The sequence below is a fragment of the Podarcis bocagei genome (assembly GCF_964188305.1).
Source record: "Podarcis bocagei genome assembly, chromosome: 17".
NCBI classification, from domain to species: domain Eukaryota; kingdom Metazoa; phylum Chordata; class Lepidosauria; order Squamata; family Lacertidae; genus Podarcis; species Podarcis bocagei.
Window position 1 is genome coordinate 28615671 of NC_138143.1, and position 26559 is coordinate 28642229.

Sequence of the window (26559 nt, forward strand, 5' to 3'; positions counted from 1 at the left end):
GAACGGGATTTAACCACAATTGCCTCTACCCAAAGTTCACCAGGGTTCCCACTTATCAAAATGGAGCACATCCGAGCTAGCTATCTGACAAGGCTCCTACTTGCCGCACTAAGAATTGTTTTTTTTTACAGAATTACGATTCCAATCGATGCCCTCAGCGGTGGTGGGTGGTCGGTACAGCAAAGAGACTTTGTCTCTGTGGGCAACCTTGCGTAGAGGATCTGTACCACTATATATTGCAATGCCCGCTATATATAGAACCAAGAGACCGATTTATAAAACCCCTGCTTACTAATGGAACACACTCAAACAGGGTGGAACGGTGAAATGGCTGCTGAGTGATACTGATGACTTTGTAACTTCTAAAGCAGGACTGTATGCATTGGCAGCTAAGAAGATCAGGAGAAAAGAACTAGATAAAACAGCGGTCAATTGCAAAGGTGATTCGGACATTTAAGCTGGCACATTCTACCTGAGAACCCCCTGCTATTCTATCGTACTCAACAAATGATTTCTAGGAGATGTGACCGTGGTTTATTGTATTTGCAGTGCCTGATGTTTTTATGGTTTTTATAGTTATTGTTGCTTTTCTTTTTGTTCCCTTTGTGAATGATGCCATGGCCTTTGGCTAGTGCAATAAAGTTTATGATGATGATGTAGATACTGCTAGTGGGCGAGACGCTCAATGAAAGAATGACATAACAAACAAAGCAGATATTAAGACAAAGGTGAACGCACCCTCTTTCTGGAAAATTATATTGTTTTTGATATAGGCTAAAGCTGTTTACAAAATAGACAAGAGATAGGAGTTCTCATTGAAGGGAAAGTGTCTCTTAAAAATAGTTGATTGTAGAGGATATAAAGCTATTTTAAAGAGTTTATAAAAAGTAACACCTTTGCAGTCTTCATCTCATTGTTGAGCTTTGTGCAGTCCTAGTATTTATCTGCCGAGAGCACCAAGAAATGAGCAGAAACCCCATGTGACACAGCTATTGCTGGACTGCACTATTTCTGACTCCTCGTGCATCTCCCCCTTTTCGCCTTGCACCAGGGATGGGGATTGGATCCAGCTGGCGGGTTGGATCCTGACCTTCCCCACTGGCCAAGTTTCATAGGTGGGCAGGGCCACCTTATCAACTGACATCACTCGATGTCAAAATGACATCAGGCGATCCATCTTCACCACCTTGGTGCATGGTGCTTTGAAGCCCCGGCAAGTGGCCAATCATCGGGCCTTCAAAGCAACCTGCATGATTCTCTTCAACCACCACCAACCAGCTGAGTGTTGGCGCTTGCACCATGCATGGGGCTTCGCAGGTACTGCTAGTCAGCTTACCCTCCCCACTAACCCAGCCCCATCATTACTTGCCCCACACCAGACCCAATATGGGATGGCCAAAGCTGCCTTGAGTCTGGGCCAGGGGAAAGGTGGGGTACATCACCATTGCCTACATCACCATCACCACCACCATCATGGAGGCATGGGGAGAGGGGGGCTAATTAGGCCATATGCCCTCCCAACCTGTAGAAAACTAGCGTCTTAGGGGCAGGGGAAGACTCATCTACAGCATTTTCCTCAACATGTTTGTCTCGTGCATTTCATGGGAAGCCTTCAGCCCCCGCCCTGGCAGTCTGGGAACAGACCTCACCCAGGGGCTTCCGGTTCCTCTGTTGGGATTCACAGAATGCTGTGAGAGATAGTAAGTCTGCAGGCTTGAGTTTGCTAGCTGATACAATCAGCCTGCAATACTTTCTATGGAAGTGCTGGGTCAGCGGTAATGTGCTGACAGTTGATTGGCTGTCCTCGGTTTAAAAGGGAAACCCATCCAGCAGTAAAGGGGTGGTGTAGAGGAGTGTGGTCAGAGAGGGAGAGATAGAAAGGTCTTCCTATTTGCCTTAAGGTGCAGCCAGGTGCTCTGTTTGACTGTACGAACTGCTGGTGTATTATAGCCTGCAGATATTTGTATATATAGCTCACAATAAATACACTGCACTGAAGAGTCTGGAACTCTGAGCATTGCTGCTAAAGTGCCGCGAAGAATTCGCGACACCCTCTGCTCCAGCTCTTCGTACACCTGAGGAGTCAAAGCAGCTTGGGATTGATGTTTACCCTGAGACTTGAAAACATCCCCACGTGCCTGACCAGGTTGGGCTCCACCACGAAGGCCCGCTCGCCCTTGGTGCGCAGCAGCGAGTACAGGGCCGTGTCTTTGGCGAAGCCCGACTGGCAGCGCAGCTTCTTCAGGTAGCCCAGCGCGCGGCGGGCAGAAGGGGCAGAGAACAGCATTGCAGGGGTGCAGCACTCGGTGGCAGGCACGACGTTGTAGAGGGGCGGGGCCAGGCGGCGCAGCTCCAGGAGGTAGTGACGCCCAACCAGCTCCACCAGCAGCATGCTGTACAGGGCAAAAAACAGGGCGACAGGCCAGCTGGGGCCGGGGCGGCCGGCCGCCCAGGCATACGCGAACCCCAGCAGCGAGCCGCCCAGCATGCCCACTCCGAGCCACTCCAGGATCCTCATGGGCTCCGGGTTGAGGTAGCGCTGCAGTCTCTCGGGGTGGTAGAGCTTCACGTAGAGGGCGTCTCGGAGGTGGGGCTTGGAGAAGCGGACCTGTAAGAGGTGGTTCAGCACCGGGAAGATCTCATCCTCTGGGACGGCATCGTCTTCCACCAGCAGCACGTGTTCCGGGTCGTAGTCCTGCAGCGACTTCTCCAGGCAGTAGGCGTAATCCCGCTTCTCCTTCTCAAACTGGTTCAGTGACGGCTCCGGAGCCTGCCGGCTGCCGTAGCGGTTCGCCACGCCAAAGAAGCCGGCCAGCAGCTGGGCATCGGCATGGCTGCTGGGGTCGGCCTCCACATTGCAGAGCAAGATCTGATGGCGCCGGCAAGGGGCCCCGCACTGGCGGAGCAGGCTGTGGAAGCGAGACGCCACCTGGAGGACGTAGTGGAACTCAGGTTGCCGCTGCACGGTGATGATGGTGATGAGCAAGCCCGTCCGGCGGGCCTCGCCGGGCGCCGCCTCAGAGGCATTGTGCACCCGCAGCCTCTCAAAGTAGTGGAGGGCTCTCAGGCCGTCCTCCTGGTTCTGCCGGAGGAAGTCTTGGCTCATGGGGCTCAGGTACCAGCGCCGCAGGTAGTAGTAAGAGTGAAGGAGGCGGTGGCAAGTCAGGGGTGCCAGCACGACGAACGTCACCGCCGTCAAGGCAAGGAGCTGCAGGAAGGGGCTGGACCAGCGGCACAGCCTCCCAAAAGGCTGCAGTCCTCGCGGCAGCATGGCGGCCACTTCCAGGGGGTCCCGGGCTCATGCCTCAGGCCATTCCTCGGGGCCGGAGGGTCTTCCGGTTGAGTAACGGAGCTGAATTGCTAGGGTCAGATCTGTGAAGAGAGGAGGGGGAGGGGGGGAGAGACAACATTTGTGGATTGCGTCGCATCAGATCAGGCTGATTCAGAAGTGAAGGTACAAAAAGACGAGGGGCCACCACAATCTCTGCTGAGAAGCCAGGCTGCAGCAGAGGAAGGAAGAAAAGGACTGCAAAGCCACTCTGTTGCTCCAGCTGAGACCCCAGCTGTTTTCCATGCCTCCACTCTTTGAGCTTTCCCACCCCAGTTGCCTATTAAAAGAGCCTGTCACCAAAACCTTGCATCTGAGTTTGTTTATGCCAGGCATAGGCAAACTCGGCCCTCCAGATGTTTTGGGACTACAACTCCCATGATCCCTAGCTAACAGGACCAGCGGTCAGGGATGATGGGAACTTTAGTCCTGAAACATCTGGAGGGCCGAGTTTGCCTATGTCTGGTTTATGCTCTCTCCTTTCCCAGTACGTTTTTCTGTTATTTATTTTATTTGTTTATTTCATGAAATTTATTATACTGCTTGTTTGTAGGATAGAACCTCAAAGCAGTTCACAAAAAAGATTAAACAATAAGATGACCACTAAAAAAAATAATGCACAGCTATAATTTTAAACATACAAAAAGCTGAAACCAGATCAGAATAGACCAAACTCGTACAAACTTTCTAAACATCTGGGTAGGCTTCTCGAAATTAGCAATGTCTTCAGCAGGGACCAAAAAGAATAGTGAAGGCACCAGCCTGATATCTATAGGCAGGGAGTTATAAAGTGCCACTGCAGCCGTACTGAATGACTCCGTTCTTACGGTGCGGGTATTGTGTGGATCGTATAAAAGTGTGAGTTCCACCAATCAAAGTGGGCGCGTGAGAACATCTGGGGTAAGGCAATCTTTTGCGCTACACCTTTTAAGATTAAACATCTGAGGCTGCTGGCTGTCCTGTTTGTAGTGATTCCCCCCCCCCCAATCGTTTTTATGCAAATGTAAATTTATAACAATACCAAGTACACATCCGTATATAGAGATTACTCTGAATCCTGAGACTTCCCACCATCCCTTCCATGGGTCTTATTGTTAACATTTTCAACTGCACATTATTTCATAATCTACATTTTGTATCTGTCCATATGGTCCGAAGTATTTATTACATTACAAGCGATATTAAAACCCTGCTAATGTTTTCATCTGCTTACAGCGGTCTCCTAAATAAATTATAATCCCTCCCCCCATTTTTTCCTGAAGTTTTTGTCTTCTTGGTTCCTGAGCGTGTTTGTAGTGATTTCTAAGTTGTTCTGGAGGCTTTTTTTTTTTTTTTTGGCTGATGAGCAGGATTAAAATTTAAACTATCATAGATGCCTGCCTGGAACCAGAAAGGCCTGTTCATGAAGGTTTTTTTTGTGTGGTTTAAAGTTGATTATGTGATAATCCTAATCCTCTAAGAAAAGAATGTGTTAGAATTTTCCCAGGCTAGATGGCTCAGTTGGTTAGAGCGCTGTGCTGATCATGCCTAGGTTGCAGGTTCGATCCCTGTATGGGACAGCTGCATATTCCTACATTGAAGGGGGTTGGACTAAATGATCCTCAGGATCCCTTCCAACTCTACAGGTCTATGGTTCTATAGGATGAGACTTCCCAGCGGGCCTGGTTAGGTTCCCCCTACTCAAGCAGAGCTTTCTTTTTAGACAAAGGCTTTTATACATTTGTTTTATGTAGTTGTGCAATTTTGTTTTTTGAACTGCCGCAGGAAACGAAGTATTGGGCATACTTCACTAAAGACGAGACGTTAGCCAACCCCCTTACACCAGTGTAAGGTCACTGATCACATGGTATTAAAGGTAGTTTACACAGGTAAGGTCAAGCAAAGGAGAATGGGGCAGGGTAATCACAAGTATCGCCAGCTGGCCTCTCCTCCAACCTTAGAATGGTGTTATGAAACATCGCCAGGCAGCTGTCACGGCTGTCAGAGGTCTATTTTGAAAGAAGTGTTTCTTACGCCATGACAGCCCCTCTAGAAGTGAATGCACTGCCCATAGAGGGGCAGGACAAGGGAAACGCTTGCTCCTGCCCCACAAAACTACTTGGAAGAGAGAAAACAATATTGAGCGTGCCTTCATTTTGATCTGGCAGAGCTCAGCTGGCAGGAGTTTTGCAGAAATCCTGTGGCTTCCGTGGCCATGGTTAAAGAGATTCATGTAACAAACAATGCCATTGCAGGAGATTAAAGAAAACTCACGCTGGAAAGGCAGGGCAGCTATTTCAAGAAGATAGAATGAAGTTGTACCTGCAGACATTAAGTCCCATCTCCCCCTTTCCCCCAGGGCTAAACCATTCGAGTGGCAGCCTCGGCCTCTTCCTTCCTCGAATGCAGACCGCATTTGAGGTAGTCCCTTTATTTCCAAACTCGGAAATTTTAATCCTCGTGTCTCTGGCGCCTGCTCTCTTCCCCGCCTCAGTTAACCGGAGATTAGTTTCCGGCATAACACACCCCTATTATTTTCCTCGGAATCAGCAGCTTCCGTCACCCCACCTCGCCCTCAATGCGCGGGGATGAATTAGGGCACCACACAATAATAATAGGCAGAAAAGCATCCGCAAGCCCGCCATAGGTCACGGGGAGCCCCACAAAGATCTCGGATCGGCCTGGATGTTTGAACCCCAGTTCCCCGCGCCCGCCCCGTGCGTCTTTACGCACAGAAATGCCTTTTCGAAATGGCCCCGGACAAGCTTCCCACCTGCTTACAGGAAGGTTTAAAAAAAACGGAGCTGATCTTTCCGCCGCTCACATACCTGGGGAAAAACAATCATCGCCGATACGAGTCGAAGAAAGACCCTCAAGTGGGAGGAGAGCGTGCTGAACCCCACCTTGGAACAGAACCGGCACTTAATCCCGAGTCCTCCCTGTTGCCCCTTTACGCGTCCCGGCAACAGCTCGGAATCCGAGTTCCGCTTTTTCCTGTTTGCTTGTTGCTCTCCTGCTCGCCGGCAGGTTCCCCCCCCCCTTTTGTTTCCTCCCTTGCCTCTCTCTCTCTCTGGCAACGAGGGTGGGATCAAAGACATGAAGGCTGGACATGTGACTACTGCGACCAGAGAGAGAGAGAGAAACGCAGAGCGGAATCCCAAGTCATAAAAAGGAGTTGCCTGCAGCAGCTGGTGCTGCGCGTCTTCTAGGGCTAGACCAGGCATAGGCAAACTCGGCCCTCCAGATGTTTTGGGACTACAATTCCCATCATCCCTAGCTAGCAGGACCAGTGGTCAGGGATGATGGGAATTGTAGTTCCAAAACATCTGGAGGGCCGAGTTTGCCTATGCCTGGGCTAGACGCTTGGCGACACCTTTCTGATGAGATTCATAGAATTGCAGTGTTGGAAGGATCATCTACACAAACTCCCTGCAATGCAGGAATCTTTTGCCCAACGTGGGGCTCAAACCCTTGACCCCCGAGATTCAGAATCTCATGCTCTAGCAACTGAGCTGCTAACAGCATTCATTCCATTTATCCAGTGATGGCCAAACTTGGCCCTCCAGCTGTTTTGGGACTTCAGTTCCCATCATCCCTGACCACTGGTCCTGTTAGCTAGGGATGATGGGAGTTGTAGTCCCAAAACAGCTGGAGAGCCAAGTTTAGTCATCACTGTGATTTATCAATTTGCCCATTTTTCAATAATAACAGTAACAATAACAATGCATGTTAACTCGTGCTTCATGGTTCAGATGGATAACATGCCCTATGCAAAAACACTTCAAAGCAGGCAAGGGCAGCAGCTGGTAACATTTTGGCTTAGTGAGACTGCAAGTTTTAACTTGCTGTTTGCATCCCAGCAGCGCTTAGGAGAGTGAACAGAGTACAATTGTCTCCTATAAAGAAAACTCAATTATTCTTTACACGTCTTTTATGGACAAGGGGAAAACATCCATGTAAGATGGAAGGCAGGATTGCCTTCAGCCCTGTATCAGTAAATTTTTAATGTTTGACATTTTATTGCCTTTTTATGTGCTGGAAGCCAGCCAGAGTGGAACCCAGCCAGATGAGCAAGGTAAAGTCATACCACATGTTACATTTGCTTCATGTTATGTTCTTTCAGGTTACGTCCCGCAGCAACCCAGAAGTACCAGAAAAGGTTACTTCTGGGTTTTGCTGCTCGCGCATGCGCAGATGCGCAAAATGACATCACATGCAAGCGCAGAAGCGGCGAATCGCAACCCACGCGTGTGCAAATACGCCGCTGCAGGTTGTGTTCTTTTTTTGTTGTGAACGGGCCTCTGGAACAGATCCCGTTCACAACCAGAGGTACCACTGTACAGTGGTACCTCGGGTTAAGTACTTAATTCATTCCGGAGGTCCATTCTTAACCTGAAACTGTTCTTAACCTGAAGCACCACTTTAGCTAATGGGGTCTCCTGTTGCTGCCGCTGTACGATTTCTGTTCTCATCCTGAAGCAAAGTTCTTAACCCGAGGTACTATTTCTGGGTTAGCGGAGTCTGTAACCTGAAGCGTATGTAACCTGAAGGGTATGTAAACCGAGGTACCACTGTATTATGATTAAGAAATTAAGGTAGACACCTATTGATGTAAGTTTTGGAATTTATGCATTCATTACATCATAATGCATCCATTGCCAAAAATACTATACATGCAAACACTTTTAAAATGCTTCTAGTTGCACAGAGTTTTCTCTCCCTAGTTTTTATTATCTTTATTTATTAAACTTAAGTTTGCCAACTGAAGATCTCCAAGTGACTTACAGCAATAAGCTCTCTCTCTCGCGCACACACACACACACTCTACCGTAAGGGAAGAAGAAACAGCGGGAGGAATAATGCTATCCAACAGTATATTGTCTAAACATAACATTTATGAGCAAACAACACACCCACCATATAAATCATAACAAACAGCCTTAGCTATACTCAAAAGAATAATCAAATAATGCTCACTAATTAGCAGATAAACAGTCACCCCCCTTATAACCACTCCCCCCCAAAAAAGTCTAGTATCAGGCCAGCTTGAAATGTGTTTTCAGGTTAGCACAGATAAAAATAAACCGGACTGAAGAAACTGGATGGAAAGGGAGCAATCTTTTATTTAAAAAGGGGTGGGGATCCCTTTGGATATAAGAGCAGCTGTGCTGGATCATGCCAAAAGTCCACCGATTTCAGCATCCTGCTTCCCACAATGGTACTCAGATGCACAATGAAGCCCTAAGCGGGATATTCAGAGACAGACTGCCTCTGAACCTGAAGAAGGAACTATATCTATACATTATAAGGAACAACCACGTTCAGAAACAAGTCTACTTCTAAATACGGTATGCTGAAGTCAGGGCGACTAACAACAAAAAGCCCCTCATTTTTCTGCTGCAGTCATATTCCCTCCGCATTCCCTGTTGCCCTTCAAGTAAGGGGGGGAAAGGAAGCCCCCACCCCAATAGCAAAGGAGAAAAAAGTGTTGCCAATTTGTCCTCCCGAAAGGAAGCATGTGGAAAGGTCTCCCCCTGCCCTCTGCCTTGTGGCCATGAAATGAAATAAAAACAAATCTTTTCTCTCTCTTTCTGTCTTCCAACATCTCTCTCACACACTGCTGCAAGCTAGATTGTTGGCACCTGTCTGTCTCAGGAGACAAGCCAGCTAGGGAAGAAATAAGGTAGGTAAACAGATTTGAAGAAGCACAGTTCCGATTGGCTTAAGGTGGGTGATCACACACACACACACACACACACACACACACACACACACACACACACACACACATTATTTTTTGTGCCTGGAGACTTGTTGGCCTGAGAGAAACAAAAGTAGGATCTTTAAGAAGGAAAAACAAAGACCTTCCCTGTTGATTTAATTATTTGCAATAAAAACAAAAATAGGGGGGGGGGGGGAGAGACTTCATCCATCCACCCACTCCAGCTACAGACCTAGAAGGCTAAGCTAGAAATCGTGAAATTCTGCAGGTTTCAATTACAGATAGGTAGCCGTGTTGGTCTGCCATAGTCAAAATAAAAAAAATCCTTCTAGTAGCACCTTAAAGACCAACTAAGTTAGTTCTTGGTATGAGCTTTCGTGTGCATGCACACTTCTGAAGTGTGCATGCACACAAAAGCTCATACCAAGAACTAACTTAGTTGGTCTTTAAGGTGCTACTAGAAGGAATTTTTTTATGCAGGTTTCAAAATATGCATTTGCTTCCCAATCTACCCGGAACTCTAAATTTTCATATTTAAATTTTATCAGATAACTTTATTAATAACCCTATAAATAAATAAATATACAAATATACATACCCTTTGGCAGTTATTGTTTGGGGGGTTGTTTTCTTTTTTTGCTCTTATTGATAGTAACTTTTTGTAGCTGTGTTTAGGTCTTCTTATGATTTATGTGGACATTGCTCAGTTTTGTTGTGTACTTTTTGATGTGCTTTATTTACTGTTTACAAGTATACTCACTTTTGTAATTATGTAATTCTTTTCATGTTGTAAGCCACCCACGACATGGTTTTTAACTGCAGAAAGGCGGCATAAAAAATAAAATGGTGATAATGATATTTTTAGAAATCCCAAACCCAATATAGCCCAAATTGGGCAATAGTTGTACAGTACAATAATAGATTGTTATTGAGCCAGCCAAACAGGCTCAGCTACAGAATTAAGAAGACTGCTAAAATAACGAGCGGTTTTTTCCCTAACCTTAAAAGAAATGTATACCTCTTTCCGCTAAACTTCCTCACTTCCGCTTGAGATGAACGGAATTTATGGCAAACTGTTGCTTTGGTACCCATACAGGTTGCCCAACAGATTTTGTCCGCCATTACAACTTAGGGCACGAAGACTTCAAGCTACCGCGAATAAAGGGGAAAATGAGGCTGGAAAGGTAAGGGCAAAGTGGCAGCCATGTTTCTTATGGTCACTATAACTTCAAGAGCCCAGGAATTCATAAACTTTGGCGGCCATGTTTAGTAAAGGCAAAGGGGCTTCGAAAACTCTCGCAACGGAAGAAAGTCAGCGTTTAGCCGGACGTCGCGCCAAACGAATGTGTGGCATAGAGAGATGAAAAAGTTTAGAGTAGCATGACTCTGTTGCCTGGATACTAAACTTCCCGGTTCATTTTGAAGTTTTCCTCCGCTCCCAAGTCGGACTGCTCAGAAGAAGCCAATAGATAAAGATTCTGCAGAAAGATTGGGTTTCCCTTGAAAAAAGAATCAGCAAAGAATAAAATCCAGCTACTACGTGGGGGTTTTTTTTGGATCACAATGGTGCTTTAAAATCGGGGGGCTGGGCAGTTACAGTGGTACCTCAGGTTACATACGCTTCAGGTTAAGGACTCCGCTAACTCAGAAATAGTACTTTGGGTTAAGAAGTTTGCTTCAGGATGAGAACAGAAATCGTGTTCCAGTGGCGCGGTGGCAGCGGGAGGCCCCATTAGCTAAAGTGGTGCTTCAGGTTAAGAACAGTTTCAGGTTAAGAACGGACCTCCAGAATGATATAAGTATGTAACCAGAGGTACCACTGTATTGAGCTTTCCCTTCCCCTTTTATTTCTTGTACTTGGTTGGTTTTGATTTCCAGACAGAAAAATCCCACCCGCAGAAACACATCTCAGCTCGCAGCATAAGAACATTCGAAGAACCTGGCTGGATCAAGCCAATGGCCATAGGAGCCAACTCCTAGGGGCCAATGTCCCTTTGAGCCCCCAATAAAATATTTGAGGGGACTTGGGTGGCGCTGTGGGTTAAACCACAGAGCCTAGGATTTGCCAATCAGAAGGTTGGCGGTTCGAATCCCCGCCACGGGGTGAGCTCCCGTTGCTCAGTCCCTGCTCCTGCCAACCTAGCAGTTCGAAAGAACATCAAAGTGCAAGTAGATAAATAGGTACCGCTCCAGCAGGAAGGTAAACGGCGTTTCCGTGCGCTGCTCTGGTTCGCCAGAAGCGGCTTAGTCATGCTGGCCACATGACCCGGAAGCTGTACGCTGGCTCCCTCGGCCAGTAAAGCGAGATGAGCACCGCAACCCCAGAGTCGTTCACGACTGGACCTAATGGTCAGGGGTCCCTTTACCTAAAATATTTGAGAGGTCCCACCCCGCCCTCCTCTCCGCTTGATCGGCATTGCCATTCAAATAGTCTGGATATGCCTTGTTATGTGATTGATTAAGGATTTTATTCAATTCGCCGACCATCCTGTTCTCACAGCGGCCACCAAGACGGGGGCGACGGGACCAGCAAAACAGGTTTCAGAGCACAGATTAACCCTTCTGTGGTTTCCAGCAACTGCCAATCAAAAGCATTACTGCCTCCAACGGCGGAGGGCAGTTTATATAGCCATTGTGTCTAGTAGCCACCGAGCAGCCCTGCAAGGAAACGTGATTAAACCCGCAGTCAGTCAAAAGCAGAAGCCTAGTTGCTCCTCCGTCCCTCCCCCACCCGCCTCTGTAGAAAGTCTCGAAATATAGGCACCGGACTTGTCAATCTGTTTGGCGCTACGGTTCCACGAGCGACCGCCATTTTAACTAAGGGCACCTGTCGCTTTCCGAAGTCGGGCGGAGAAAGAAAGAGAGGGTGGGAGGAGCCAGACGCGATTGGTCGAGCCGCCTCTGTCGTCATCGAAGGGCTGCTTCCTGTGGAGCAACTGCCGGAGGCCGGAGGCTCGGCTGGGTCTGCAGGTGAGAGTGCTGGGAGGATGGGCACACCTGCGACGACCGGGGGGAGCGGGTGGTGGTGGGGGGGACGTTTTCATTTCCTGAGGGGCGGGACGACGTTGGGGGTTGGGGGCAGGCCTAGGGCAGAGGGGGCTCCCTTGCCGGGGTGGGTTTCATTCCAGCTCTGGCTGGCAGCCACCAGAGCCTGGGGTGGGAGTGGGTGACAGTGCTTGGGTTGGCAGGCTCAGCCAGGGGGCTCTGGGTGCTCGCCCTTTGGGGTGCTACCGTGGCCACTCTGGGGTTTCAAAACTTCCCACTGCCCTGGAGAGGGTGCCCCAAGGCATGTGCAGACTGCCCCCCACCCGCCAAAAGGGAACACGGCTTTATTTTTGGGAAACACTGCACACCTTGTCGCAGGATTTGCTTGGAGAAAAGGGGTAAAATGAAAGGGAGTAGAGGCTGCCAACTGTTCAATCTTTTTTTTTGGGTGGGGGGAATCCGGAAAATTCTTCTAGATTTTACGGAAATTTTCCAAGCTTCGCCTTTGGTTAGGTGTTTTTTTTTGTTTTTGAGGCTTTGTCCAACAAGCAGGTGCCAAACAGATGAACAACGATTTGGCTTTTAGAAGGCATCTGAAGTTCAGGGAACTTTTCAATGGTGGATGTTTTATTGTGCTTTTAATATTTTGTTGGGAGTCTACCCAGAGATGGGTAGCATATTAATCATTATTATTCTTATTTATAATAATTAATAAAGGCCTTTGCTTCTGATGATCAGGCGCCCATGTTTTCAAGCACTTTTCTGTCCAGGGAGTGGAACTGTGTTCCCTATCCTGCAGTTCAGTTTTGTCAGCCAGGATCTGTTCCAGTCCCCTTGCTTTCCATGTCCCTATTTCTATTCCCCGTTCTGTGTTTGTGTTTTCAGGCAGAGTAGAGGTCATCTGGGCAGGCTACGGAGCTACCCTTGCCCCTAAACGTCCCTGCTTTATTCAGCCTGCACTGGGTGTGTGTTTAAAGATTTGATAATTGCATTTCTAGATTCCAGTGTGCTTTTTAAAAAAGACGGCTCTGATCCCAAGTCTCGCTTTTGCAGAGAAGCAGTGGCAAAAGAGTGAAGTAAAGCCAGGTTAGGGAACCTGCAGCCCTCCAGATGTTGTTAAACTACAGCTCCTATCATCCCTGAATGTTAGCAGTGCTGGCTGGGGCTGATGGGAGATGGCGTCTTTCCACATCTGGAGGCCCACAGGTTCCTCGCCATTGAACTAAGTGAACAAGTATCTGTAGGCTCAATTTACAGACTTAAAAAGTGATGCGTCAATTACTCTGAAGCAGATTGGTCTCAAAGCAAAACTTCAGATGCAGCAGGCCTACACTGGCTCCCAGTACATTTCCGAGCACAATTCAAAGTGTTGGTGCTGAACTTTCAAGCCCTAAATGGCTTCGGCCCACTATGTATTTCTACCCCATCATTCAGCCCGGACACTGAGGTCCAGATCTGAGGGCTTTCCGGCGGTTCCCTCACTACAAGAAGTGAAGTTACAGGAACCATGCAGAGGGTCTTCTCAGTGGTGGCACCCACCTTGTGGAAGACTCTCCCATCAGATGTCAAGGAGATACAGAACTACACAACTTTTAGATGACACCTGAAGGCAGCCCTGTTTAGGGAAGTTTTTTAATGTTTGCAGTTAATAATCATGTTTTTATATTTGTTGGAAGCTGCGCAGAGTGGCAAGGCAGCCCAGTCAGCTGGGCGGGGTAATAATAATAATAATAATAATAATAATAATAATAATAATAATAATAAATTAATTTGAAGGCTGTTTCAAATTTGATTTGTGCAGCTAGTTAGGAATCCTTCCTGTGGAGCAAGATAGAAAGAAAACCTTGTTGTTGTTTTATATATAAAAAACGCTTTCTCTTTTTTTTCAGGAGAGGGGGGCACCTCCAGTCCTGTCCCACCATGTCTGGGATTGGGAACAAACGGGTGGCTTCGGAGGCCAGTCCCTCCGGACCTCCGGAGAAGAAGGCGGGAGTCGAAGACTCGGGAACCACAGTGGAGACCATTAAACTTGGTGGCGTCTCCTCAACGGTTTGTATCTCTTTCTGCAGTGGTCTTCTCCATTTCTTAACAAATCTGCTGAATGGATTTCCAGTTCCCACTTTTGGGCTCCCATCGGTTCCTGTGGGATAAGCTCTGTTTGATAGCTGGGAAGTCTGAAGCCTAGTTCTTTTTGCAATCACAAATCTATTTCTGGGCTGCAGGCTGCAGGTGAGGGCCTGTGGACTCCAACTCCCAGCACCCCTGCCCACTAGCTATGCTGACTGGGCCTGATGGGAGTTGGAGTTGGAGTAGCCAGAGGACCACCCTGTTTTACTTGATTGGCTACTCCGTCATCCAATCCAATTTTTAAATAAATCTCTGTGCATTGAAAACAAACAAAAGCTACCATGGCTAGAGCTGGAGCCTTTCTTCCTGCCATGCTAATTTTCTGTGCTCAACTTTAATGAGCTTGTCTTTTAATTCCCCATTGTCTTTTAATTCCCCATTCACCTGGTCAGGAAGAAAAAATCCATTATGCCAGTTGTCTCCTGCTGTCAATTCCTCTGCAGCCAAATCTACTGTCTCAGAGGGAACTAGGCCTGAGTTGAGCCTGAGTATTGTGGTAACAAAGACAAAGGAGCTTGTGGTGGACTTCAGGAGACAGAAGAGCAACGTCCAGCCACTTCTGATTGATGGGGTCTGTGTGGAGAGGGTAACAACGTTCAGATTTCTGGGCATTGAATTACAAGAGGATCTGTCCTGGAGTGTCAACACAAGGGGGCTTGTGAAGAAGGCGCAGCAGAGACTGTACTTTTTGAGAATACTAAGGAAAAACCATCTTCCGCAGAAACTGCTGCTTGCCTTCTATCACTGTCCCATTGAGAGCGTGCTCACTTATGGCTTATGTGTGTGGTACGGAAGCTGTACTGCCCAGGACAGGATGGGGTTGTGCAGGGTTGTTAAGGCAGCAGAGAGCATTGTTGGCTGCCCACTCTCCACCTTAGAGCAGATTTATGCCACAAGGTGCCATAGGAAGGCACTGGACATAGTAAAAGATCCATCGCATCCTGGTCACTGTCTCTTCGAGCTCTTGCCGTCGGGACGGAGATACAGGACGATGAAGACAAGAACGAGCCGTCTTAAGAACAGCTTCTTCTCCAGAGCGATCTCGGCCCTGAATGGGAAGCCCGGACTTTGAAAGTCATCTAATCTCCCTTGCTGTATTATACTGTATTGTTTAATTAGTGTTTTTATGGAGCAGTCAAGTAATTTCATTGTCCCCGAAGGGGGCAATGGCAATAAAGATATTATTATTATTAATAATAATAATTTCAGGAAGAACTGGACATCCGCACCCTCCAGACCAAGAACCGGAAGCTGGCAGAGATGCTGGACCAGCGGCAGGCTATCGAGGATGAGTTGCGGGAGCACATAGAGAAGCTGGAAAGGCGGCAGGCCACGGACGACGCTTCGCTGCTGATTGTCAATCGCTACTGGAGCCAGGTGTGCCAGGGTCTGCCTCTCTCAGTCCCATTCCCTTTCCTGCTGCCTGTCTCAACCCCCTTGAAAATTGAGCGCTATGTGTTTCTTCCCCCTCCCCTTCAGTTCGACGAGAACATTCGCATCATTTTGAAGCGCTACGACTTGGACCAAGGCCTCGGTGACCTTCTGTCGGAACGGAAAGCCCTGGTGGTGCCGGAACCGGAACCCGATTCGGACAGTAACCAGGAGCGCAAAGAAGAGCGGGAGAGAGGTGAGAATAGGCCGCCATTGTGGCTTAGGAGCGGCAGCGCTGATGTTCTCTCCTGGTGTGGAAAATTCTGAACTGGAAATAACTCCTGTGAAAACCATGGCAATCTGTATAGGGTAATCTACCCCTGAAAACGTAAGTTTTCCTGATGCCCTAGAACCTAGAGCCATTTTGCCTTGTGGGCCTGTGGTGAGTGGGGCAAGACGCAATGAATTTGACTTCTTGCACTGAAAGGTTGTTGTTGTTGTTTAGTCGTTTAGTCGTGTCCGACTCTTCGTGACCCCATGGACCAGGGCACGCCAGGCACTCCTGTCTTCCACTGCCTCCCGTAGTTTGGTCAAACTCATGCTGGTAGCTTCGAGAACACTCTCCAACCATCTCGTCCTCTGTCGTCCCCTTCTCCTTCTGCCCTCAATCTTTCCCAACATCAGGGTCTTTTCCAGGGAGTCTTCTCTTCTCATGAGGTGGCCAAAGTATTGGAGCCTCAGCTTCAGGATTTGTCCTTCCAGTGAGCACTCAGGGCTGATTTACTTAAGAATGGATAGGTTTGATCTTCTTGCAGTTCACAGCACTCTCAAGAGTCTCCTCCAGCACCAGAATTCAAAAGCATCAATTCTTTGGCGATCAGCCTTCTTTATGGGAAAACCATAGCTTTAACTATACCAGGGGTCAGCAACCCGCGGCTCCGGAGCCGCATGTGGCTCTTTTACACCTTTGCCGCGGCTCCGGGGCGGATACTAGCGAGGGGAGGAGGCGCATTGTGTGCCCCGACACTCCCCACTGTGGCGGGCGCTGTACTGGCTGTGACGTCGCATGGGGGCGGTGCGTGCGTTAGTCACGCACCATCCCGACGTCACCTTCCCGCCCGCCTGCTACATTGTAAGGGGCATGTACGCTGGTCACTGTATTGAAAGGGGGCATGTACGCTGGTCACTGTTTTGAAGGGGAGTGGAGAAGACACACACAAAAAAGGTAACTTGTTAATTTAACGTTTATTTCTATGAGGAGGAGTAATTCTGAGGGGTCAAACAAAGAAATAATAAAAAAGTGACAAAGTTATTTTTATAATGAGTAGTTTTGCGGCTCCCAGTTTTTTCCCCTCCGGAAACAGGTCCAAGTGGCTCTTTTTGTTGCAGACCCCTGAACTATACGGACCTTTGTTGGCAAGGTGATGTCTCTGCTTGTAGGTTGCATTATTGCCCGCAAATGCCAGAGATTCCCACATCTCTCCAGTCTCCCTCCAGGCAAGAAAGAGGTGTTGTCTCTAGTCTAAGGACACCTTCCAGCCAGGGAAAAGCACTCAAGTCGGATAACAGGCTGGTTGGGGGTGTGGCCTGGCCGAAGAGAGAGTTCTGGAGGGCTGCATTTAGCCCTCTGGGCTCGAAGTTCCCTAACTCTGCCCTAGAGAGTGACATAGTATGTTTATTTTATTTGTATTTAGTACACAAAAGATGGAAGCTTGCCCAATGTTTTATTTGCATCTGGCATTCATTCAATACAACAGGAAAGCAGTGGGAAATCTTTGCTGCTGCTGCTTCCTCCTGTCAGGTAAAAGGTAAAGGTAAAGGGACCCCTGACCATTAGGTCCAGTCGTGACCGACTCTGGGGTTGCGGTGTTCATCTCGCTTTATTGGCTGAGGGAGCCGGCGTACAGCTTCCGGGACATGTGGCCAGCATGACTAAGCCGCTTCTGGCGAACCAGAGCAGCACACGGAAATGCCGTTTACCTTCCCGCTGGAGCGCTACCTATTTATCTACTTGCATTTTGATGTGCTTTCGAACTGCTAGGTTGGCAGGAGCAGGGACCGAGCAATGGGAGCTCACCCCGTCGCAGGGATTCGAACTGCCGACCTGATTGGCAAGACCTATGCTTTGTGGTTTAACCCACAGCACCACCTGCGTCCCTTCTCCTGTCAGGTAGCTCTTTACAAATCAGATGGTTATGAGCTCAGGGAGGTGGGGATGATAACTGCCCCATTTAGGTTTCAAGGCCTTTGGGTGGTTGACATCAAATGCCCCTTTAAAATGTATTGAGGGGTTTTTTGGGTTGTATCATTCTTATTTTGTTTATGTAGTTTGTGTTTTTATATTGTGATTTTATCTTGTGAACCACGGGTATAGGGCAGTATACAATTTTTTTTTTAACAACAATAGCAGGGAGCACAAAGCTGTGTCCTTTCATGGCTGGGCATTATTTCTTATCATTTCCTAGGAGAGATCTTTGAGCCGGCCTTCTCTTTCCTGGCTACGCTGGCCAGCAGCACCAGCGAGGAAATGGAATCTCAGTTGCAGGAGCGCGTGGAGTCTTCTCGCCGGGTCGTCACGCAGATTGTGACCATGTACGATAAGCTCCAGGAGAGGGTGGATGTGCTCTCCCAGAAGCTGAACAGTGGAGGTATGGGATGCTCCCAAAAATATATATCGTTTTTGAGGGCTTCGTTCTCAAAAGCAGTTCATAAATAACTTGGGGGGAAAATGAATCTCAAAAGTAGCCAAATGCTACCACTGTTGTGGTTCTCCTTGTGTCGAATTTTAGATTGTATGCTCCTCGGGGCAGGGGCATAGTCTTTTAGTTCCTGGAGGTTTGGCCGGCTAACCCTATTCTTAGTGGGTCTGCTGCTGCTTGCTTGCTTTCTTCAGTGCAGAACCATTCTCCTCTCTGCATTTCCGTGGCCACCACTGCTATGCCTCCACATCTGAGCATGAAGGAACAATAGCAGGATGCTGAAACCTTGAACCTTGGGGGCTGGATTCAGCTGCCTGGTTCCATTAGTAGAAGTCAATGCAAGCCTCCCCCTGCCTTCCCCCACATGTCCTCTGCCTCCCCCAAATAGACTCTGGAGTGTAGGGAGAACTCCCAGAACAATGTGTGAGGTGAAGAAAGTGGATATTGTTCCATTGGGCAGACAGAAAAGCTTGAGGTGACAGAACAATCTCCCGAGTGCTGTGTGGAATTCCGCCCCACAAATCTGATGCGAGATCACTGGGCCTTGCTTCCCACACTTTTGAAATCTGTCGTTAACCGTGAGGGCAAAAGCTTGCTTTGAAAAACAAAACCCGCCAAGATTCTAAGGATGCTGAGTTTGCATAGTCAGTGCTGAGTTTTGCACAGAATACGCCTAGGCCCTCTAGCTTCCGAGGTTTTTTTTATAGTAGTGTTCCAAAAGCCTTTCTTCCCTCAGATGTTTCTCTGATGGAAGAGGCTCTCCAGGAGCTGAACTCCTGCCTGGCAAACGAGAACAAGCGACTGCAAGAACTGGCTGATTTACTCCAGGAAAAGCACCGCACCATGTCTCAGGAGGTAACAAGGAGAGGATCTGCGGTGCTGTAAACTGGGTAGCAGAAAAAGAATCCTATTGACAAAGTTGTGGGGTTTCAGTGTGTAGATATGTGTGTGTGTGTGTGTGTGGTGTGTGGTGTGTGTGTGTGTGAGTTGGGCGTGTGGGTTAACTGGACCAAGGAAATGCCATGGCCAGGTGAACTGATGTTGCCCCCAGAGGCTTTTAGGCAGAGAGAGTGTAACTTGCCCAAGGTTGTCTAGCGAGGAGCACGCAAGCCATCGCAGCAACTCTCCATTCTGTCTGCTGCGTTTTCTTTCCATGTGGAGTCGAAGGGAAGCACTGAGGCTTCTGGGAAGAGGGAGGGGAACATCTGCTTGCCTCAGCATGCGGGAAGTTAAGTTTAGACCAGCAATGGCCAAACCTGGCCCTCCAGCTGTTTTGGAACTACAGTTCCCATCATCCCTGACCACTGGCCCTGTTAGCTAGGGATGATGGGAGTTGTAGTCCCAAAACAGATGGAGGGCCAAGTTTGGCCATCACTGGTCCAGGCAGTCAGTTGCTCTCTGAGCTGCGATAAAAACAGTTTCTTGCACTTTCTCGTTCTCCTCCTTGCCCCTCTTCCTTTGCTGCAGTTTGCTAAATTGCAAAGGAAAGTGGAGATGGCGGAGTCTCGCGTTTCTGTGCTGGAGACCATGATTGACGACCTGCAGTGGGACATCGACAAGATCCGCAAGCGGGAGCAGAGGCTGAACAGGCACCTGGCAGATGTCTTGGAGCGGGTGAGACTCAGCGCCCCTGGGAACAGCCCCAGGGTTGTAGCAGCCCTGGAAGGTGTTGGCAGGGACCGTAGCTCCATGGTGGAGCACCTGTGCCTTGCACACAGGATTGGTCCGGGTTCAATCCTCAGCATCTGCAGTTGTGACCAGGGGAGACCCCTGGCCGAAACCCTGGACAGCTACTGCCAGTCAGTGCAGACCGTCCTGAGATGGATTGACGACCTGACTCAGCTTATGGAGGCCTCCAATGTTAATTGTCGGAAGGAGGAAACGCCTAGTGAGCGTTGTCCTTATTTTATTTTTAGATTTGTATCCCACTTGTTTGGGACCATCGTCTCCAAAGCGGCTCTCGATGCTTAAGAAATTGCACGTTGAAAATAAAACTAGTGTGTCTTTTGCAGGTGAACTCAAAAGGGTACAAGGTGTATGGAGCAGGAAGCAGCCTGTATGGGGGTACAATCACGATCAACTCTCGGAAGGTAAACCTTGAGACTTTGCACACGGGCAAACATAGAAGTAGCAGTGGGTGTGGAGGTGCGAATGAGGCTTTCAGCAACTGGCTCCTTTCCCTTTCTCTCTTTTGCAGTTCGAGGAGATGAATGCCGAACTCGAGGAAAACAAGGAGCTTGCCCAGAACCGCCTGAGCGAGCTCGATAAGTTGCGTCAGGATCTTGAGGAAGTGACCACGCAGAATGACAAGTTGAAGGTACCAGGGAGGGAAAGCATTTTCCATGTTTCTGATGGTCGAGGAATACCTCCCCCACCCCACCCCCGGCACTCTTAATTCTTACAGACTCTAAAATTAAATTTTAATTAACAATTAAAAGGCAGGATAATAATGATGATGATGATGATGATTGGAAGCCGTTTCTAGTACTTCCTGGCGGCCTGTGTGGGTGAGGCTAGTCCAGGGGCAGGCAACCTAAGGCCCTGGGGCTGGATTTGGCCGAATCACCTTCTCAATCTGGCCCGAGGATGGTCTGGGAATCAGCCTATTTTTACATGAGTAGAATGTGTCCTTTTATTTAAAATGCATCTCTGGGTTATTTGTGGGGCATAGGAATTCGTTCATCCCCCCCCCCACAAAATATAGTTCAGCCCCCCACATGGTCTGAGGGACAGAGGACTGGCCCACGGCTAAAAAAGGTTGCTGACCCCTGGGTTAGTCCCAAGCCTTAGAACACTCTACTGTCCCAGGAAGATGCTCCCTATTGCAGTTCTGGTGGCTCACCACAAGGGGCAGCACCACCTGTTTCAATCCAGGTGGCTTATTGATTAGGACAGGTAAATGTTGTATGTCGAGTGATGCTTCAGCCATGCCAGTGGAGGCAGAGCTCTCTAGCCTAGAGATGGGTGTGTGTGTGTGTGTGTGTGTGTGCGTGCGCTGCTGGACTACAACATCTATCAGCTCTAAGCATTGACTATGCAGGCTGGAGCTGATGGGATTTGGTGTCTGGGAACCTCTGGAGGGCAACAGGCTCCCCATCTCAGCTTTTTAGCTCATTGGAAGGAGGAAAGGTATGCATTAAGTCATGGGTAGGCAAACTAAGGCCCGGGGGCCGGATCCGGCCCAATCACCTTCTAAATCCAGCCTGCGGATGGTCCAGGAATCAGCGTGTTTTTACATGAGTAGAATGTGTGCTTTTATTTAAAATGCATCTCTGGGTTATTTGCGGGACATAGGAATTCGTTCATCCCCACCCCCCAAAAAAATATAGTCTGGCCCCCCCACAAGGTCTGAGGGACAGTGGACCGGCCCCCTGCTGAAAAAGTTTGCTGATGCCTGCATTAAGTGATTGCCATAGGTTGGGTTCAGCAGATCCTTTCATGAATTTCTTTCTCAAGATAACATGCTTTACGCATGACTTGGATACAGTTTGGGTGAGGTCTGTAAAAACTTGCCACTCTTTGTTTTATTGCCCTGGCTCCTCAGAAGCTGCTTGTTTGAAAACAACATGATGTGTTTCAAAATCCATAGATTCCCACCTCTCCTTTGTGAAGCAAATGTTTCCTTACAACTGTAGAACTATTTTTGATGCAATGCTGCCACTTTCTGGCCGTTTAAGCACACTGCAGACATTTGGAATTCCCTCCGCTCTTCTGCATAGTGTTGAGTGCAGTTTTTGTTTCTGCCGTGTGTCACGGGGCACCATTTTCTCTTTTGCCTCCCCACCCCCTGTTCTGTGGCCCCCTGCCCAGGTGGACCTGAGGCGGGCAGTGGAGGAGGTGGTGAAGGAAACCCCAGAGTACCGCTGCATGCAATCCCAGTTCTCTGTTTTGTACAACGAGAGCCTGCAACTGAAATCTCAGCTAGACGAGGCCCGAACGCTGCTTCACGGCACCCGGGGTACCCACCAGCGCCAGGTGGAGCTCATTGAGGTAATGGCTTCCTCCCCTTGTTTCCTCTCTTTCCTCTCATTTTCCTTGGGGTGGATCATGGCAGTTGGCACCCACACTAAACTTGCTGCTGGACAAAAAAATAGTGGTGCAATTGACTTCCGACAAGCACACAGAGTGTGAACAAGACTGAGCGTTTGTGTTGAGGGGAGGGGGGCTTGTTTAATTTCAATGTACACAGGTGGTGTAGTGACAATAAAGGTTTATTTTTTTATTATTATATGACAAAGAGGGATGCGGGTGGCGCTGTGGGTTAAACCACAGAGCCTAGGACTTGCTGATCGGATGGTCGGTGGTTCGAATCCCCACGACGGGGTGAGCTCCCGTTGCTCGGTCCCTGCTCCTGCCAACCTAGCAGTTCGAAAGTACGTCAAAGTGCAAGTAGATAAATAGGTACCACTCCAGCAGGAAGGTAAACGCCGTTTTCGTGTGCTGCTCTGGTTCGCCAGAAGCGGCTTAGTCATGCTGCCCACATGACCTGGAAGCTGTACACCGGCTCCCTCGGCCAGTAAAGCGAGATGAGCGCCGCAACCCCAGAGTCGGCCACGACTGGACCTAATGGTCAGGGGTACCTTACTATATGACAAAGAGACTCTAACAATGAGGTGTTTGTAGAAGAATGGAAACCCTTTTCGGATTACAGTCGTACCTTGCATCCCAAACGCCTTGATACTCAGACGGTTTGGCTCCCGAGCGCTGCAAACCCGGAAGTAAGTGTTCCGGTTTGCAAATGTTCTTTGGAACCCGAACGTGCTATGGGGTTTCCGTGGCTTCCGGTTGGCTGCAGGAGCTTAGCGTGATGCTGAATCACTCCGGCTGCTTACAGTGGCACACCCGTCCTCCCTCGAAGCAAGGGTCTGTGGATGTCCAGGAATTATTTAGAAGAGGGAAGCTGCAGGAGAACTAGCTGCTGATGTTGGGTCCTTAACCCAACATGCACGGCATAAGAAGAGGGTCTGCAGCCCTTTCTCTCAGCACCTTCTTGTCCCGCAGCAAGAGGGGGCTGCTGCTGAAGTCAGAGACATCGAGGCTGAAATCTCTCTCTTTCTCACCAGCGGGATGAAGTCAGCCTGCACAAGAAGCTGCGAACAGAGGTCATTCAGCTCGAAGACACCCTTGCCCAGGTCCGCAAGGAGTACGAAATGTTGCGGATAGAGTTTGAGCAGACGCTTGCGGCTAACGAACAAGCAGGTGACTTGAAGTCGGGTTGTGCACAGAGACACTCGGGTTTTCCTTGTTGGGCACCTCTCTTGGGGAAGCATCCACAGTAGCTGAGCTGCAGCCAGGTTAGCCTTACCTGTGCAGATAATCTGAGCAATGTGCACCTCTTGGGTATTACTGTACTGTTCTGTGTATAAGACTATGTTTTTTTCTTTAAAAATCATGCTAAAAAGTGGGAGTTGTAGTGCACAGGGTGGATGTTTGATTGGTTGCTGCCACGGCTTTCAGCAGATATTGTGCGTGTCATTGGTTGCTGCGTCAATGGATGGTGACGCTCCGGCAGTTGGGCGGGTGATTGGCAGCTTCTGCTGGCGACGATGCGTGCGGGTGGGCGACTTTCGGCAATCCTCCGCAAAAAAAGCTTAACAACTCTGTGCCATCTCCCCCCCATTTTCTTTGAGTCCACCAAAATAGGGGTTGGCTTATACACGGGGGCGTCTTATACATGGAAAAGTACAGTAAGTCCTCTTGTCTTAAAACCTTCGTGATCTTTGAGGTAAGCCCTGAGCATGTGGCTAATCAGGGATCCCCCTTTTCTAGTCAGGAACTTGCCTGAGAGCTCTCTGCCTTAGTTTTCCCTGTCTTGAGCCACTGTGACCACAAGGTCTCAAAATACCGTATTTTTCGCTCTATAAGACGCACCAGACCATAAGGCGCACCTGGTTTTTGTAGGAGGAAAACAAGAAAAAAAAATTCTGAATTCCAGAAGCCGGAACAGCAAGAGGGATCTGGCTTCTTGGATATCTGCGCGAAGCCTCTTCAGGTCAGTGGGATGAAGGCTCCCCCTGCCCGGAAGAGGCTGCACGCAGCTGAGGCAGAAGCCAGGACAGGAAGCGGGGCTCCATTCCTCCTCCTGCTTCGCAGGAGAGGCGCTTCGCTGAAGAGGTGCTGCGCAGCTCTCCCTCTCTGCACAGCGCCATTTGCTCCATAAGACGCACTCACATTTCCCCTTACTTTTTAGGAGGAAAAAAGTGTGTCTTATGGAGTGAAAAATACAGTAAACCCTGTACGGTTGCAGATTTTGAAATACGGCTGCCGCAGACCTCTGCTAGTCTGAGTTTCGTCTTTTAAAACCGTGTTTCTCAAACCTGAGTCTCTAGCTGTTGTTGGACTACAACTCCCATCAGCCCTGACCAATGGTCCTGCTAGCTAGAGATTTCTTTTGAGAATTATTAGGGACAGAACTACCTAAATTGTATAGAAATTTATTTATGTATGCTACTGCAGCAGCAAGAATGTTACTTGCTCCAAAGTGTAAAGAAGCAAAAGTTCCAGAAAAAGAAGAATGGATACAAAAGCTTATGGAATATGCAGAAATACCGGAAGAATAAGAAATCAAGATAACAAACTTTTTATAAAAGAGTGGAAATGGCTTATTGAATATTTACAGATAAATTGTAAACAGATAAGAACATTAGCAGGATTATTGTAATAACCTGCAGTTTTATAAGTGTGTATATTTACAGTAGATAAACAAACGAGCAAGTTAAATGAAGTTGGGTATGCAGAAGATATTTAAAAAATAATTTAAGGAACCGCAGAAAGGGGGAAGGAAGCCAAAATTTGGAAATGTTAGATTGGTTGCAAAACTAATGAAATGTATAAATTTGAAAAATATAAAAAACCCCTTAAAAAACCCCAAAACAGCTGGAGACCCAAGTTTGATAAACACTGCTTTAAAGGAAAAAGGAAGGGACTGGTTATACATGGAATGACTCAATACATCTACCGTATTTTTCGCCCTATAGGACGCACTTTTTCCCCTCCAAAAATGAAGGGGAAATGTGTGTGCATCCCATGAGGCGAATGCAGGCTTTCCCTGAAGCCTGGAGAGCGAGAGGGGTCGGTGCGCACCAACCCCTCTCGCTCTCCAGGCTTCGCGGATGTCTCCGCAAGCAGTGGGAGTGCTCCCGCTGCTTGCGGAGAGTTGCCGGCATGCCGAAGCCTGCGCGCGCTGAGATCAGCGCGTCCAGGCTTCGCGGACCTCTCCGCAAGCAGCGGGAGCCAGCGTTGGGCTCCCACGGCTTGCAGAGAGCTGCCTGTTTGGGGGCTGGGGTCGGGGGAAGCTCCCTTTATTCCCCCCACCCCCCCAAAAAAACTAGGTGCGCCTTATGGGACGGTGCATCCTATAGGGCGAAAAATACGGTAAGTTGTATGGCGGCCTAGTAACTGGGAAGCGAGATTCCATGCATTTTGGTGTCTTCTGCAAGGTCTCGTTCTTGGCCGCTCTGACAACCGTATTTCAGGGACAGAGTACCTGTGACCCTTCAGATATTGTTGGGCTCCAGCTTCTGTCTCCTGGGCTGTAGCTGGGCTTGATGGCAGTTGGAGTCCATTCATGCCATACAGTCATTGCCCTTCATTAGGTTGGAGACAGTCAAGGCCTTTTTCGGTCCAAGGAACACATTGCCTTCTGGGAAATTTTCTAGGGGTCCGTATGCCAGAGGTGGGTGGGTGGGGGGATACAAAAGCGAGCATAGCAACACGTGCAATTTTTGTTTTAGTTTATTTTACTTATTCGTTTTGTTTTATTTATTTATTAAATTTGCATGCCGTCCTCCTTGCAAAGATATCAGGGTAGCTCACAGCAAAACACACACACACAATTTTTCCTTTGTACAGTAGGTTAGTTAATAATAAAAATTTATTTATTTATTTATTTATTTATTTATTTATTTATTTATACATACATACATACATACATACATACATACGTACATACATACCCTGCTCATCTGGCTGGGCTTCCCCAGCCACTCTGGGCGGATTCCAACAAAATATTAAAATACAGTAATGCACCAAACATTAAAAAACCTCCCCTAAACAGGGCTGCCTTCAGATGTCTTCTAAAAGTCTGGTAGTTGTTGTTCTCTTTGACATCTGGTGGGAGGGCGTTCCACAGGGCGGGTGCCACTACCGGGAAGGCCCTCTGCCTGGTTCCCTGTAACTTGGCTTCTCGCAGTGAGGGAACCGCCAGAAGGCCCTCGGAGCTGGACCTCAGTTTCTACACGTATACTCACACACCCCTCTCTGTCCTCTGTCCAGGAACTGGCAAGAGATGTAGCTTAGAGGGAGAGGGAGTGTGGTCTGAGGAGAGTGCCAAGGGCCAGATAGAAAGG

The 26559-nt window shown here is 48.5% G+C and overlaps 2 protein-coding genes across 8 annotated transcripts in view; one reads left to right on the plus strand and one right to left on the minus strand.

The window, feature by feature from the left end:
* Positions 1-809: 809 nt before the first annotated feature.
* Positions 810-10427, minus strand: PGAP4 (post-GPI attachment to proteins GalNAc transferase 4). 4 transcript variants are annotated; one of them, XM_081176762.1, is made up of 3 exons: positions 10048-10427; positions 9790-9845; positions 810-3372 (listed from the first exon to the last, which is right to left on the minus strand). In XM_081176762.1, exon 3 carries the CDS (start codon positions 3269-3271, stop codon positions 2084-2086), a length of 1188 nt encoding a protein of 395 aa, XP_081032888.1. In that variant the 5' UTR covers positions 3272-3372; positions 9790-9845; positions 10048-10427; the 3' UTR covers positions 810-2083. The 4 variants fall into 4 exon arrangements, with proteins under 4 accessions (XP_081032888.1, XP_081032890.1, XP_081032887.1 ...); XM_081176764.1 differs by lacking the exon at positions 9790-9845; XM_081176761.1 differs by lacking the exons at positions 9790-9845; positions 10048-10427 and adding an exon at positions 6136-6628.
* Positions 10428-11891: 1464 nt separating this feature from the next.
* Positions 11892-26559, plus strand: part of RNF20 (ring finger protein 20) — a 29080-nt gene continuing 14412 nt past the window's right edge. For 2 of the 4 annotated variants that reach the window (XM_081176245.1, XM_081176246.1), the window contains exons 1-11: positions 11892-11999; positions 13904-14063; positions 15351-15518; positions 15621-15768; positions 17978-18160; positions 18948-19066; positions 19679-19825; positions 20224-20301; positions 20409-20528; positions 22022-22201; positions 23275-23410. In XM_081176245.1, the coding sequence (XP_081032371.1) occupies positions 13935-14063; positions 15351-15518; positions 15621-15768; positions 17978-18160; positions 18948-19066; positions 19679-19825; positions 20224-20301; positions 20409-20528; positions 22022-22201; positions 23275-23410 (1408 nt within the window). In that variant the 5' untranslated portion in view covers positions 11892-11999; positions 13904-13934. Of the gene's footprint in view, positions 12000-12884; positions 12978-13903; positions 14064-15350; positions 15769-17977; positions 18161-18947; positions 19067-19678; positions 19826-20223; positions 20302-20408; positions 20529-22021; positions 22202-23274; positions 23411-26559 lie in introns of those variants that run through there. The other 2 variants (XM_081176243.1, XM_081176244.1) reach the window with 2 other exon arrangements.